Source organism: Fusarium graminearum, chromosome 4 (genome assembly GCF_000240135.3).
Source record: "Fusarium graminearum PH-1 chromosome 4, whole genome shotgun sequence".
NCBI lineage: Eukaryota > Fungi > Ascomycota > Sordariomycetes > Hypocreales > Nectriaceae > Fusarium > Fusarium graminearum.
In genome coordinates, this window is record NC_026477.1 from 13507 (window position 1) to 29283 (window position 15777).

Below are 15777 nucleotides of genomic sequence, written 5' to 3' on the forward strand. Positions count from 1 at the left end.
GTATTAATAAGTATTTATATTTTATTTAAAACTTCATTATTAGCTTATTATAATATTTTAAATATAAATAAATAAATAAATTAAATAAATAAATAAATAAAATATTTTATAAAATAAAGAAATTACTTAAAAATAAAATTATATAAAACTTATTAAAATACTTAATTAATACTTAATAATTTTTAAAGAACTTTTATTAATAATATTAAAATTTTTTTTTTTAAAATATAAATTAAAATTTAAAAATTTAAAAATAAATTACTTTATAATAATAAATTAATTTTAAAACTTACTATTAAATATAGCTAATTTTAATATAGCTTTTTTTCTATTTTTTATTTATTTATTAAATTTAAATTTTAATAAATTATATATTTTTTTTATTTTTATTTAATAGTATTAATACTTTAAATAAATTATTTTATAAAACTTAATATTTATTTTATTATAAATATAAAAGAATTTAAATTAAAAATAAATTAATTCCTTTTTAATAGCTTTTTTATTTTTCTTTAAATATTACTTTTTATTAATAAGCTAATAAGCTAGTATTATATTAATATTAAACTATTAAAATAAACTATAAAAACTTACTTATTTATTAATAAAAATAAATTATAACTATTATAAAAATAATTAGCTTTTATATAAGACTTATTATAATAATTAAATATTTTAAAATTAAAAATATATTAATTAATTAAATTATAATTTATATAATTAAAAATATAATATAATTTTAATATTAAATAATAAAATAATAATTAAAAAAGTATAATAATTTTTAATAGATTTTTATTTTATTTTTATTATATAATTAATAAATATCTTAAAGTAAAATTATAAGTTTAAATTAAACTAATTAAAATTAATTAATAATAAATAAAAAGCTAAACTTTAAAAATAAAGCTTAAAAATATAAGAGTATAGGTAATATACTGCACTTTCTTAATAAATTAAAAGATTAAGCAGTTATAATATAATATACTATAACTATACTATATATCTATATATAAGGGGCCTAAGCCTTCTGTAAAGGTTCAGTAACTTTAATACCCTTATAATTACCCTCCTTCTAATAGCAATACATCTTAAGTTATTATAGAGGTCTTATAATACAGTCTGCCCCCTAAGACTAAGCCTATATTATAGCCAGATAGCTTATCTTAATGCACTTAGCACCTCTAGTTACTACTAGGCCCCACTTTAAGGCCTAAAGCATATAATAGATATTAACCCTTAAGGCTAGCTGCAGCAGGTAACTGCATACTGCCTTATAAGCTTAATATAAGCCTAATATAATTATAGGTCTTAGCGACCTTTTAATAAGGAATTAAACTGATAACCTTTATATAGCTAGAAGACCTATATTATGCTATAATAATTATAAGAGTATATATAGTATACTGCACTTTCTTAATAGACTAAAAGATTAAGCAGTTATAGTATAATATGCTATAACTATACTATATATCTATATATAAGGGGCCTAAGCCTTCTGTAAAGGTTTAGCGACTTTAATACCCTTATAAAAAAGGGAAAATATTATATTATAATATAATAATTTAACTTAATTATAATATATAATTTTATATTTCTCTTTTAATTACTTAATATAATTACTTAATATAATTAATATTAAAATATTAAAATTAATATTAATCCTTTAAAATTAGCTTTAATTTTTAAATAATTTTACTAGTTAAGTAAAAACCTTTAAAATATATATATATTTAATTAAATATTAATTAATATAATTAACTTATTAACTATTAATAAGACTTTTTTATTTAAATATATTTAATTTAATTTATTTATTATTAAAAAATTTAATATTTTATAATTACTTAATAAAAATACTTTATATATTTATTAATATAAACTTAATATAAATTAATTTATTTTTTAAAAATTATATTTATTATATTAATTCTTTAAGTTTAATTTTATTAAGACTTTATATATATATTTTCTTAAAATTTTATTTTTAATTTTATTTTTTTACCTTATAATTAGCTTATTTTTCTTACTTTAAAAACCTATTAGCTTTATTTTTTCTATTTTTCTCTATTTTCTATAATTATTTTTCCCTATAGCTATAGTTATTATCTTTTTCCTTATACTATATATAATTATTAGAAAAGCAACTAGGCAGATAGTATAGATAGTTAATATTAACCTTACCTTAACCCTAAGACAATAGCGTAAATGGCCATCCCAATCACGTGCGTTCAGTCACTATTTGTCCCCTTTTTATACTCATCCGTATAATCCCATTTCGGCAGACTCTTGTGCTTGTCGTACCATTCGTCAATCCCCAACAAAGCAAACCCAGGATCATCCTTCGCAGCGCTTCGCGGTCAGCATCCATTATCCCAAAGTCCATCGTCCTTGGGAGCCTTGTGCCGGAACCGGAGACTGAACTCAGGTCTCACGTCCACGTCTATGGACAGCTCGGTTACCTCGTAATTGTTCTTTTGATTGACCGTTGGTCCCTTCGTACCATTGTTTACCTTGTCCGACCAATCGTTGAGAGATAGGTGATTGACGGCATGCTTCATGCAAACTCCTTTCCAGTGTTTAGCAGCTCCCTGGTTGTCACTCGACGGAATCCACCGAATTCGTTGACCGCCTTTCGTCCCGCCGAGTGTGAATTCTGGTGCATTCTTGGCCAAAAGGTAGGCTGGAGGCCACTCGTCTCTCTCGCACTGTTTCTTGTAGGTACGATGTGAGGCGTCCTTCCAGCCTTCGCCTTTGTGCTCGTTAGTCCAAGCTCCAACGGCTTTGCCTTCAAACCGGTGAGCTGTGGTGGCGGCCTCCTGGGGACACTCGATCGTTGCCCACTTGGGGTTGACAGAGTTCGCCGAGCTGTAATGATAGCACTCTTGAGCGTTCGCCGGATCGCAGGCTGTTGTCCACACTGTCGGCTTAGCGTTTGCCTCGTAGGTCATAGTTGTGACAACCATATCGGTGACCTGAGTCTCGTCATTCGTATCGCAACTCTTGAGTCGAAGAGTGTTCTTGAGCCGACCCAGATGGCGGGTTGACTGTTTGGCTGGAACTCTGCGCTTCTTCTTATTGTTGCTGTTGGCGGGAGGAGGTTTCGCTGGTGCTTTTCCGCCGCCCTTACCAGCACCCTGACCTTTGGATCCTCCGTTGTTCGGTCGAGGAGCGGAACGGTCAGTAGAATTGCCGTCATCACCCTTCTTACCACTGCTCTTCTTGATCTTCTTGGGCTCCTTGAACTTGGACCGACCGGCAGGGACTTCACCAAGGATGTCGAAGATCTGCTTGAACTCGTCTGGCACGAGGTCGCTTCCACCACAAGGGCTCAGCCACCACTCCCATGCACCTTGCGGGTTCTCACCATCAGGGTAAATATAGTTGACCATTTCTGCGGCAGTGAGAGCCATGTCTGAGTTGTATGTTAGGACAATCTAGATGTAAAGGGATACACTGGAAGTAAAAGAAATGGACAATGGCTTACCGACACCAGCGCTCAGAGCTCTACCTGGAGCGAAAAGTGAAAGTCCGATATCCAATATCAACTTCAAAGATGACATGAGTAGGAAGCATCCGATCTGTTCAAGATTAGCCATGTTTCAAGGCATGAAAGAAGAAGCCGAGGAAGATGTCGGAAATAACGTACCTGACCAATGATGGGCAGCGCATCAATGACAAACTCGGCGAGTTCATTAATCAGCCAATTGTCACAACTGCACTCGCCTGCGGCAATCTCCAGATCACTTCCAGGAACCTTCTTCCATTCGATGGGCTTATCAATGGGAGACCACACAACACAACCATAGTTTGTAAGCCTGCCCTCCTCTTCAGCTGCATCCATGACAGGCTTGCAATAAGCCTTGCAAGTATCCATGTTACCCGGAGGTCCGTTCAAACCTTTGTAATTGAAGCAGGTGGACTTGTGACCCTCCCTGATTTCTCCGGTATCGATATACTTGGGGTCGCCAACCATAGGACCGGTGTACTCGGCGTCATTGTTGTCATCCTCCTCCTCATCGTCGTCGTTATATCCGACTACTGCTCTTGTGCAAACATCCTCGGGGCAGTACTCATACTTGCAAGCAAACTTGCAAAGGCGATTCATATCCACGCTGATCAAGTCATGGGATATAAATTCTCCTTGCATTGTCTTGCCTGGCAACTTCTTAACTGGGCCCTTCTCGTAACAAGTACACAAAGACGAGGGACAGAAGCCGTAGTTACAAGAGAAGAAGCATAGGTCAGCCGAGTCGATCGTGTTGTCGTTACCAGCAATACAACCTGTACCGGATTCGGGTCGGTCAGGAGGAGCGTTGAAGTCATCCGCGGTGAATTCTTGGAGGTCGACTGCCCAATCAATACTGCCAGCAAAGTTCAGGTTCTTCCATACATCTCGGCGAGAAATCTTCGTCTTCGGCGTCATGTAACTGACATAATCACCTAGCCGTGTTAGTGGTCGCTTCACAACGAAGTGTAAGAGGCGCGTACCTTTGTAGAGCATAACGTCTGACTGAGAGCTCTTGTCATAGAATAACTTGGCACCAGATTTCTCGTTCACGATCTCCATTATCTCAGCATATGCCAGGTAACCTCCAGTCTTCGTGCACCTGCCTGGCATAGCGTCCGACTCAATCCTGGTGCCGGTGAATTCGCACATAGGTTCCCAGCACCCGTCCTTGGCCATGTGAAATGATATTCCATAGCTAGACTCACCAACAAAAATATTCCTGTTGGGCACACCAGCCTTGGTGACTAGATCGGGGAGTCAGCGAAAAGATCCTGCCGAGGGTTATGAACGGAGAACTTACTCATGGATAGTGCATTCTTGGTTTCGGTCATATTGACTATAGGACAATAGTTAGCTCACATGATCAATGAACAGACAATACTATCTCGAGGATAGACTCACCGTGGCTTCGAATACATCTCCCAGATTCACACATGTCATAAGCATTGGGATTGCCGTAGTCCCACTGCCCATGCAGATCATAAGACATGTATACAATATAGTCAATGACTTCAGCGATTTTGTCAATCGGAAAAGCCTTGAGATACCAGTAGGAGGCCGGAGTAGCAATTGAGACAGTCTTGCCAGCTGGCATTTTGTCTTTCAATACCGTAAGAAATCTCAAATAGTTGAGACCGTCAGTCTTCTTGCCGATGACTGTGCCGCCAACTTCAATATCGGGGGCCTGTCGCAATTGTTAGCTTGTCCAAAGGCGCAGTGGATGGTACTTACACCAGGATATTCCCAATCGATATCAACACCATCAAGACCCTCGTCCTTGGCAAATTGGGCAAGGTTTGTTGCGAACTTCTCGCGATTGGTGATAATCGCTTCACGAAGAATGTTGTCCTTGCCCGGTTCAGTTGAGTCTGCCCAGCCACCAAGCGAAACTATCTTCTTCGCTTTGAGGTTTTTGACTGCATTCCACTGGCTTTTACCCTCACCCACGTAAGGTCTCCAGCTAAGTGGATCGATTGAAATAAAGGCCTAATGAATATGCGTATAAGACCCGTCAGTATTAGCATTCTTGGCTTTAAGCCAGAGGCAATCCCGCTTCATCCCATAGGCCTCATAATAGCCGACCCTACCGTACTGGCTCGGTGCGCCACCGTTGACTATGATCTGGTTGTTGCAGCTTGAGACACAGGTGTTTTGAGCATCTGGGTTCTTTGAACCAGGTCCGCCATCCTTAGGGGCATTGATCTTACAGTGACCAGGAAAGACGCCGCAGAACCCCCAGTTACTACAACAGGCCTTGAAAGGACAGGGATTAAGATCAGCTAGATAGACGATGTCATCTTGCGGAGGTTTGTACGTCCAGAGTAAGAAGATGCGGCCCAGCGATAACTACAGAAAGTCAAATGCGCCTTTTATGATACTTTGCCCCTTGGCTATCCTAAGATACTGTGGAAATTTCCCAAAATGATTCTCGTGGGACTTTGTAACAGTCTTGAGAAACGGGGGTTGAAACGTCCTTTGAGCCGACTTCCTTACCTCATCAGCCACATTAGAGTCTTCACTGCTCAAGCGCCATAGAGGGATGTCGGGATACATTTATCTTGTCTTTCTGTTTACGTACGATGATCCCGGCATACCCATTCTTTTTAACCGAAAGGGTCTTCGAGCTAAGCAGCCGAGTGACATGCTAGGCTCCGCGTCCTTCTTAGAGATGTCAAACGTGTAGGCTACTACAGACAAAGCCCTGCAGGTCACAACCAACAGCCACGTTTTTTAAGCTTCTCCAGAACCTTTACCGTTGGTAGAAAATAATTGGTGTAGGCCGGACTTTTCTGTGAAAGTCTTGGCCCCTGACCAGTGGACTTCTCCACAGACCAATCAGAGTTTTGTAGACGGAAGAGCCTGACGCCACCTTAACGGTGGCAGCTCTCAACTAACAACCAACAGTTAAGGAGTGATACGACGGCTCGATGAGATACCTGCCTTCATGAGCAAGAGGCAATAATGGCGATGCAATCTCCTTCTGCTGCCATCGTGTTACCTGGTGACATAGGCTAAATGACCTTTTGGTCGGACCAGAAGGACCATAGCCATGTTCCGTTAAACATTGAAGCGGAAAGCAACGATGCAAGGGGCCATGTAGTTTTTCATACTACAAGGGCCATGCAGGCTGCAGAGGTTGCGAAATATATCCCTCAGTGATCAAATTACCAACATCTGCGCCAAGAAACAGCGAACGGAAGACACGAAGTTTAGCTCGAATCTCTGTTACTCCAAGAGTTCAAAAAGGGCGCTGCGATGCGACTAAGTCAACCTTTTTGAACGAGGGACACATCCTTTCTACCTTACATTAAACCATGAAACACCTCGCCCATCTCTTGGCCTTTGCTGCGTTTCTGCAGGCAGGCAATGGTGCAGTTATCGACCGCCACTCTCGTCGGGATACTGCACCAGGCTACCCCTACGATCCGAATACCTCAGCACACTGCACTTGGTGGTTTGACATGGATACGCCTACAACTTGTGACGATCTGCTGAAGCATAACTCGATCACCATTGAGCAGTTCCGGCGATGGGTGAGTAATTCTAGCTGAAGGTGAAGGTAAGAAAATGACTGATATGCTCATTTAGAATCCTTCCATCACGGCCAAATGTGGTGGACTGACTTTGGCTAAGTCCTACTGTGTCGAAGCATTGTTCGAAACAGTCCCTGAACCCCAGCCTGGAACTCCCACCAAGTCGAGCGCGACGAAGCCTACACAGAATACATCAGTCAAACCCTCCAATGGTAGGTGATACCACACACACTGAACGATGCTCAGAGCTTACAACTATAACAGGCGTCCAGACTCCTCAGCCCCTGCAGCTTGAGATAGTCGACAACTGCAAAAAATTCCACCTTGTTGCGAAAGGCGAGACTTGCGCTGCAATTGCTGCGAAGTATAAGATTCCTATTGCCAAGATCGTGGAATGGAATCCCAGTGTTCAAGACGGCTGCTCGTTTCTTTGGGCTGACGCATGGGCATGTATCATGGCACTTGACTATGTCCCAGGTGGCGACTCACCAGCACCTTCACCCACCAAACCTTCCAACAGGTAGGCCACAGCCAGCTATTTTGACTTGATTGCCGCTTGCTAATTTGTAATTTGCAGCATAACTACACCCGAGCCCACACAGCTTATCATCGTCAATAACTGCAACAAATTTCACTTTATCAAGTCTGGCGAAGGCTGTGCCTACATCACATCCAAATATTCCATTACGGGCGCTGAGTTCCTGAAATGGAATCCCTCGATCGAAACCGGTTGTACTGGACTATGGGCCAATGCGTGGGCCTGTGTCTCGACTATAGACCATAAACCAAGCACACCTACCAAGCCTACAACCACCGCGAAGCCTTCAGCAACAGGCAATGTACCTTCACCGGTCCAGGGTGGCATTGCTAAAAATTGCAACAAGTACCATCTTGTCTCGAAAACAACAACCTGTAGCTCAATAGAGAAGTACTACAGCCTTCCCTTTACCACTTTCTACAAGTGGAATCCATCCGTTGGAGACAAGTGCCAATACCTGATGGCTGGATATCACGTTTGCGTAAGCGTTCCAGGCTGGACACCCACCCCTACGACTGGAAACAATGGTATCGAAACACCTTTGCCTATCCAGAGTGGCATGACCAGCTCATGCAATAAATTCCACCTTGTTTCCAAGACCACAACCTGTTCCTCAATTGAGTCTTACTATAAGCTTGATATGTCAGACTTTCTGAAATGGAACACTGCTATCGATAAGTCTTGCAATGGGCTCTGGGCTGGCTACAATGTGTGCATTGGGGTTATAGGCCAGAAGCCTAAACCAAGCCCAACCACGCCTGGTGTTGTACAGACACCTTCGCCTATCCAGAAAAATATGGTCAAGGGCTGCAAGAAGTTTCACCTTGTCCAGTCAACTACTACATGTGCCTCTATTCAGAATTACTACAAGATCTCGTGGGCTAACCTTTATAAATGGAATCCATCCATTGGATCAGGTTGTGCTGCATTGTGGGCGAAGTACTGGGTCTGTGTAGCTGCTTGAGTATATAGAGCGATTGGCAGAGATAGATCTATATGAGCATCAGTGGTATGTAGAGAATCGGCATAATTTATCGACATTTCTCTACGGCGAACGGTAGACTCAGTGGAGCCAATCATGATACTAAGCCACTATACACCACACGCCATATCATTCTTACATCGTGATATTATATTTGCGCAACTTTGCATTACCTTACGTAAGGTAGATGTACTTTATCCTGGTTGGTTGCGCGATTCGATCGATGTGAATGTTGTGGGCCCCCGAGGGGGTTAAAGTAAACTCATGGCTAATTGGAAGACTGCATACGGGCGTCCAACCACCGCCAGAACACAGGATAATAAATACCTCACTTGCCCCAGCTACCACAGGCTTAATGTGCATCACATCTCATTCTTTCTAAAATCACAAACATTGAAAACACCCGTGAAAAACAGGAATGTCTACCCACTCGAACGAGTCATCAGACTCTGATTGTGAGAGCATCGAAGAGCCTACGCCATGTAATCCCCAAGAGATCAAAGGACAGTTCCTAGACTTCTACAACTTTCTGACGACCTTGCATTTCGACAAAAATGACTTGAAAGTGCCTCCTCGTGAGGGCTGGCCTCATTTGACACCAGAGTTCTGCGCTCACTTCAAGGCCGATCACACGATCGAAGTCTTGCGACATCTCCCGTATTTTGACCAGCGAACAAAGATCCACATCCATCGTGGGTCAACCTTGCTGGACTATACGACTTTTACCCGTGAGGACTTCGAGAACGCTGTCGAGGAATACGAATTTGATGACGAGTACTGGGGGATGGAAGGCGAGATTGATCCAAAGCATGTCTTTCTCATATCTCTTGGCAGTGAGCAAGGCACTATTGGCTTATGCCTGAATGCTAGAGATGGAGAAATCATCCAAGAACAAATTGGCGTCTACGAAGGCGATCATCCCATACAACATTATTTCGACTCGTTGAAGGACATGTACCGGAGGTTGGAGCTTATTGGACTTCCGAACAGACCTATTATCGACACGTGGGGTGTTCCAGAACCAGAACGTACAATCAGCCTTGAAGAAGTTTGTGAAGAAAGCGAGCAGTTTCCGACGAATCTTGATAAACAATATCTCAGACAGTTGTTTCGAAAACACGGTTGGCCGGATGCGTTCAGCAAAGAGGATGCGGTGGATGCGGTGGATAACATGATAGACGCAATTGAACGAACAGGGAAGAGAAGCGCAAATTGGAAACTTTAATGATATTTTCTCTTATTAACAGTGGCCAAAGCGTTCTCTGTTCCTCTTGTCATGTGATCAGGCATACTTATAAAATGCACCCAACGCCTTATTACTATTCCTCGACAACGCAACTTAACCAATCGAGATTTACAGCAATCAACTATCAGATCAACAGCACCCAAAATGACTAAATCAAAGGCAGATGCTGCTAAGATACACTTTATCGACTTCAAAGATCATGCAAGCCGACCAGCTGAGACATTTTGGTCTGGCCAGAAACATCGGGTCTTACCGCCCCTTCCAAGCTTATGCTTCTATTTTGTTCATCCGGATTTTAATCTAGATGAACTTGACCTGAGGGCCTTCTGGCGAGATGTAATAGACGGTCTTTATGGCCCCTTTCGATTCGAGATGTTCTGCATCCCGGGGGAAGTAACGACAACTGTACTTAACACTATCGCGAGGAACTCAAGGCTCGTGGCGATATATTTGAACAGGTCCGAGAGGCCAGCAGGGCTTATAAGGATCCCGAATATGCAGCTGCACGAAAGGCTCAGGGCAAGCTTCCCGGCTTAGTAACGTCCCACAGGTACCCGGGAGCCCTGGTCTATCACGGCCTTGTTATTATATACAAGGATGCGACTTGGAACCGCGAAGACGAGGATAAAACATTCGATGTTATTAAATTCGGTCTCGCCCTGACATCGGAGGACTTTGAGCTTGGGGATAAAATAATTGTACAGGAGCCTTTAAAGACAACGCAGGTGCGCGCAACATTAAAGTCAGAGATTAAAGCAGGAGCTAATATTAATAATGCTACTGCTATTAGATCTAGAGGATAAATAGCGCTTTAAGCAGTATTAGTAGGTAGCTATATTTAAGTTATTAATTAACTTATTGTAAGAGTACAGGTGGCATGCTGCACTTTCCCAATAGACCAAAAGATCAAGCAGTTATGGCACAATGTGCCGTAACTGTGCCACACATCCGTATATAAGGGGCCCAAGCCTTCTGCGAAGGTTCGGCGACTTCAATACCCTTACAATTGCCCTCCTTCTAATAGCGACACGTCCCAAGTCGTTACAGAGGTCTTACAGTACAGTCTGCCCCCTAAGACTAAGCCCATATTATAGCCAGATAGCTTATCTTAACGCACTTAGCACCTCTAGTCACTACTAGGCCCTACTTTAAGGCCTAAAGCACATAACAGATATTAACCCTTAAGGCTAGCTGCAGCAGGCAACTGCACACTGCCTTATAAGCCTGACGTAAGCCTAATGCGATTATAGGTCTCAGCGACCCTTCGACGAGGAATCGAACTGACGACCTTCGCACAGCCAGAAGACCCATATTATGCCATAACAATTATAAGAGTATAGGTAGCATACTGCACTTTCCTAATAGATTAAAAGATCAAGCAGTTATAGCATAATATGCTATAACTGTGCCATATATCTATATATAAGGGGCCTAAGCCTTCTGCGAAGGTTCGGCGACTTTAATACCCTTATATAATTAAATAAAAGATATAATATTATATTATATATAATAAATAATTAAAATATAATATTATATATTTAATATTACCTTTTATATTTTAATATTAAAAAGAAAAAAGAAAAGCAGTCTTATTATTTTTCTCTATTAATTAAAGTCCTTTTTCCTTTATATTATATTAACTTTAAGCTACTACTAGCTAACTTTAAGTATAAAGTTAAAGTTAATTTTAATTAATTAGCAGCTTAAGTTAAATTTATTTAATTTAAATTTAAAATTTAAATAAAATTAGCTATTTTAGTAAATAATATTAAGCTTATTACTTTTTAATAATTCTTAAAGTTAAAATTATTTTTAACTAATTAGCTATTTAATTAAGTTTTAAATAATTTAGCTTTAAAATTTAAATAAAATTTTTTATTTTAATAATTAATTTATAATAAATTATTTATAAATAATACTTAATATAAAGTTATAATTATTTTTAATTAATTAGCTATTTAATTAAGCTTTAAATAATTTAGCTTTAAAATTTAAGTAAAATTCTCTATTTTAATAGCTAATTTATAATTAATTATTTATAAATAATACTTAAAGAAAAGCACTATAAAAAATACAGTAAGACTAGATATAATATTAAGACCTATTAAGTAGTAATTAAGGCATTTAGGGAAAAATATAAAAAGTAATTTTAATTAATTAAATAGTTTATTATATTTTTATATTAATTTCTATTTAAAATATTAAAAAAAGTATAATATTTACTTATTATATATATTACTATATTTTATAATAATATCTTTTATAATCTTAAACTATCTATAAATAATAGTAGAATTATTATATTTAACTCTCTAGTAGTTATATTTCTTATATAAATAGGTTTTTAGCCCTAGTTATTGCTTTATGAGGTTATAACCCTAGCGATTGCCGACAGGTGATGCATCGCGGTCAGCCCCCAGGGAATTGGCTATTTCTTCCGCAAAAAGCAGTTGCGAAGGAGAACCCTCGTGAAGCTAGGTCAAGAGCAGATTGAGCTATAGTATATTCTTCTAGATTAGATAGTCCTCATAACTTTTGGAAAGTATTACGTTGCGATTGAGTGCCATGTTAGCGACGTAAGGCTAAGCGGTTAACTTTGCAGGTACTTGCGGCACGTTGAAAACTTGTTTTTGGGTTATTTTCAAGCGCTTGGAGTGCAAGATGCATTCTGGTCTCATTTGAAGAGTGTGACGTGCTACGTGATGGGTCATTGAGAAGGACCCGGTATCTGATTGAATAAAAATGTTGGAGAATGAGAGACTTTTGGAGCACTTGCTTATCGCACACATTATGTCGCAATGTTATCAATATAAAGAAATAAGTAAGGCTCAGGGAGCCCGTGCTATGCTCGTGAGCTAGTCCGAGCACACGTGACTGGGAATTACAGTGATTCTTATTCATGCTTAACAGAACATCGCTTCTAATTCCCGAACACAGTTAGACTTCTGATGTAGCAAAGTAAGTCGAGCCAACGGGCGTTTGTATCAGCTATATGAACGGTTTGAACTAGGTAAGACAGTTGATGCCGATATCCTCAGCATTGGAGTGCAATAAGTATTGTTATATTCTTGTCCTCCATTATGGCCTCTCATCCGTTTGCCGCCAAGTAACCTATTAACTAGGCAGTACCTGTCTGAATGGCTGGAACCACTGAGTAGTTCGGGACTGTATGGTCGGCTCCACCCTTTGCCAGAGAAAGGGGGAGCCATATGGTCAAAAGGATACTGACACGATCAAACTCTACTAACGCTGTAAGCTTCGTTGCCAACACCCGGTCAAAACCAGATTTCTGCTTGACTTGAACCAGATAGTCGTTGAGAGAAACCCCTACAGCAGGTTTGCGATATGCCAGCTGGATGGCGATCATCTTATCCTCAGGTTGATGCATCAACCAAACAGCAACTGCCCCCTGGGCTTCTGCAATAGATTTGATTTGAGGATAAACCTCATGCAGATAAGCCTCGATATTATTGGAGGTATAAGACCAGCGCTTGAAGTGTCCAATAGCATGATGCTCGATAGGGGCGAAATTATAAGCACCAATGACTTTCCAAGCAAAGCGCACAGGTGAATCAAACGCCGACTGGCTCCAGAACTTTGTTCCTTCCTCATCAATTGTATACTCATTGGTCGTCCAATGGCTATAGTCGACAGCTTCTTCCCACTTGTCGAATAGATAGGCTCCGCCGGTGAGGAGCTTACCGGTGACTTCATCAAAACGGGTGGGAAGATATTTGAGCTGCATTCCAGGGCGCTCCATCATCTCCAAGCTCTGCGGGTACTGGGAGTTGATGATGTCCGACAGAGACAAGCCGGCCTTGGCGAACGTGATTTCGGAGCTGAAGGCTCCTTTAGCCTTGATTTCGCCAACATTATAGCCGGTGACAGCCTTTGAAGGAATTTGAGAAGCAGCTATCTATAGTTAGCTTGTTTGTGATCGAGGGACACCTTGCTATTCAAACGCACCCATTGTCATAATGAACTTGCAGCAATTAAATGTTATTGGGAAAGTAGGTAGATAGTTTTGGACTTATAAGGATAATGTTGAGTTGAGGTGAGATTAAGAGGTATATGTCGGGCTATGGGATACTATCTATATATCAGTCTGAGCAGCTATGTAGCTCCTAAGATACCAACTATAAAATCAAGAGCAAGAGGTCGATTTGTCAGAGCAATGTAGCATATCTCCTAATTTCCCTCGTAAGACGGCATCACATTTGTGCCGAATGTCTAATTTGTTGATAATCGGGCCCGGATCGGTGGGATTTCGGTTCAACACGTTAGAAGGAACCCGAGTGGAGCATGAAGCAATTCCGAACCCGGATTCCGAAGCTGGATTCCGGAACCGGCATGAACAAATGTCAGCCTACCTTGTTTCATATAGTGAGGGGCCCATTCCCCGTAGCTCATCTCACTCACGCAACCTTTCGTGCGTTTATTGATCCAAGCATGGCAGAGACGAGCGATTATCAGTCATCGATAAGCACCTTCATTGTCGAAGATGTCAAAATCTTTGACGGTCATAAGTTTATTGCCAATGGCTTTGTCTATGTTCGTGACGGACATATCGCCGATGTTGGCAGCGGCAAGCCAGACAGAATTATCGGACAACATACCTTGAGGATCTCTCGACCACAACATACGCTCATCCCGGGACTGATTGACGCCCATATCCATGCCCTTGCTGGTAACACCAACAGTGTTGAACAGTCGCTGCGCTTTGGAGTCACAACCGTATGCGACATGCATAATGAAGTGGAAGATATCATGCGGCTGAAACAGGTTTGTTTGTCCTTTGACTGGCACAGCGGATGATGTGAAAGACTAAATATGAATGCAGTGGGTTGCCGAGCCGCAAAACAAGGCCAGGTACTCGGATTATAAGTACGCTGGAATCGGAGCGGTTATCGAAGGAGGATGGCCCCTCCCCGTCATGAAGAAGGAACTGGAGTCAGTTCCTCAGGGCGAGAAAGTTCTAGACGCCATCGTCTCGGCCTGGCCCAAAATAAATACGGGTCATGATGCAAAACCATTTGTCCAACAGCAGGTCAATCAGCATGGCGCATCATATATCAAGATGTTTCACGAACTGGGAGACACTCTCGGCATGAAACTACCGTCAACTTCTATAGATGTGCAAAACGCTATAGTAAAAGCCGCTCATCACGCGGGAGTCATTGCTGTTGGTCATGCCCTCAGCTATAGTGGCGCCATGGATCTCCTCGAGGCTGGAGTCGACGGCTTCACGCATATTTTCCTAGACGAACCTCCCAATGACCACTTCATCAAGATTATGAAGTCGCGTAATGTTCATTGTAACCCAACGCTGAGCTTATGTGCATCGCAAACCGCCGAGCGACAGGAATGGCAGCAAACATTCAGAAGGGACCCCTTTGCTCGGAGTATGCTGATTGAGAAAACATTCGAGAAGCCACTTGGACTAGCCAAGGCAGAGCGCCCAAGAGCCGGTGTACAGCACGCGTATGAAACCACGCGAAAGCTGTACCAGGCAGGTATCCCTTTGATAGCAGGCAGTGACTGTGCTGGTCAAGGGTTCGGTGTAGCATATGGTCTTGGCGTACATATTGAGATGTACCTTTTTGCCCATGAGATCGGCATGTCGCCCGAAGATGTCCTCAAATCTGCTACGTCTACCACAGCTGCTCGGTTTGGGTTCGAGGATAGAGGAGAGATTTCGGTTGGAAAGAAGGCAGATTTGGCGCTTGTCGAGGGTGACATTGCTGATGTACTATCTGATCCAAAGAACCGCTGTTTGCCAATCGTGGGTGTTTGGAGAGATGGTGTTCTGGCGTCTATTTATGAGCGGGGTTATCCTGAATTTGTGCAAATATTTGATACGGATATCTGATACGAGTATTCTCCTACGCCAAGGCTTCATTTTGTGAAAGAATTGAATAAACAGTGATTTGTTTCGTCTGCTGATGGACCAATACAGCATTGTGTTGA

General features: G+C 40.9%; 6 protein-coding genes across 6 annotated transcripts; 4 read left to right on the forward strand and 2 right to left on the reverse strand.

Moving 5' to 3' along the window:
* Positions 1-2360: 2360 nt before the first annotated feature.
* FGSG_06429 (uncharacterized protein) lies at positions 2361-5105 on the reverse strand (the record flags this gene model as incomplete). The annotated part of the gene is made up of 5 exons (XM_011327724.1): positions 2361-3394; positions 3488-3581; positions 3650-4755; positions 4812-4847; positions 4913-5105. The coding sequence occupies 5 exons, from the start codon at positions 5103-5105 to the stop codon at positions 2361-2363; spliced, it is 2463 nt and encodes an 820-aa protein (XP_011326026.1).
* Positions 5106-6825: 1720 nt separating this feature from the next.
* On the forward strand, positions 6826-8546 carry FGSG_12918 (uncharacterized protein; the record flags this gene model as incomplete). Its single annotated transcript, XM_011327725.1, has 4 exons — positions 6826-7044; positions 7100-7256; positions 7309-7564; positions 7622-8546. 4 exons carry the CDS (start codon positions 6826-6828, stop codon positions 8544-8546), a joined length of 1557 nt encoding a protein of 518 aa, XP_011326027.1.
* A 436-nt stretch (positions 8547-8982) lies between these two features.
* On the forward strand, positions 8983-9789 carry FGSG_12919 (uncharacterized protein; the record flags this gene model as incomplete). The annotated part of the gene is made up of 1 exon (XM_011327726.1): positions 8983-9789. The coding sequence occupies one exon, from the start codon at positions 8983-8985 to the stop codon at positions 9787-9789; it is 807 nt and encodes a 268-aa protein (XP_011326028.1).
* A 165-nt stretch (positions 9790-9954) lies between these two features.
* FGSG_06431 (uncharacterized protein) lies at positions 9955-11150 on the forward strand (the record flags this gene model as incomplete). The annotated part of the gene is made up of 5 exons (XM_011327727.1): positions 9955-10203; positions 10236-10535; positions 10607-10634; positions 10683-10741; positions 11061-11150. 5 exons carry the CDS (start codon positions 9955-9957, stop codon positions 11148-11150), a joined length of 726 nt encoding a protein of 241 aa, XP_011326029.1.
* A 1636-nt stretch (positions 11151-12786) lies between these two features.
* FGSG_06432 (uncharacterized protein) lies at positions 12787-13786 on the reverse strand (the record flags this gene model as incomplete). Its single annotated transcript, XM_011327728.1, has 2 exons — positions 12787-13722; positions 13777-13786. 2 exons carry the CDS (start codon positions 13784-13786, stop codon positions 12929-12931), a joined length of 804 nt encoding a protein of 267 aa, XP_011326030.1. The 3' UTR covers positions 12787-12928.
* Positions 13787-14259: 473 nt separating this feature from the next.
* Positions 14260-15679, forward strand: FGSG_06433 (uncharacterized protein; the record flags this gene model as incomplete). The annotated part of the gene is made up of 2 exons (XM_011327729.1): positions 14260-14592; positions 14651-15679. The coding sequence occupies 2 exons, from the start codon at positions 14260-14262 to the stop codon at positions 15677-15679; spliced, it is 1362 nt and encodes a 453-aa protein (XP_011326031.1).
* Between the last annotated feature and the right edge of the window lie 98 nt (positions 15680-15777).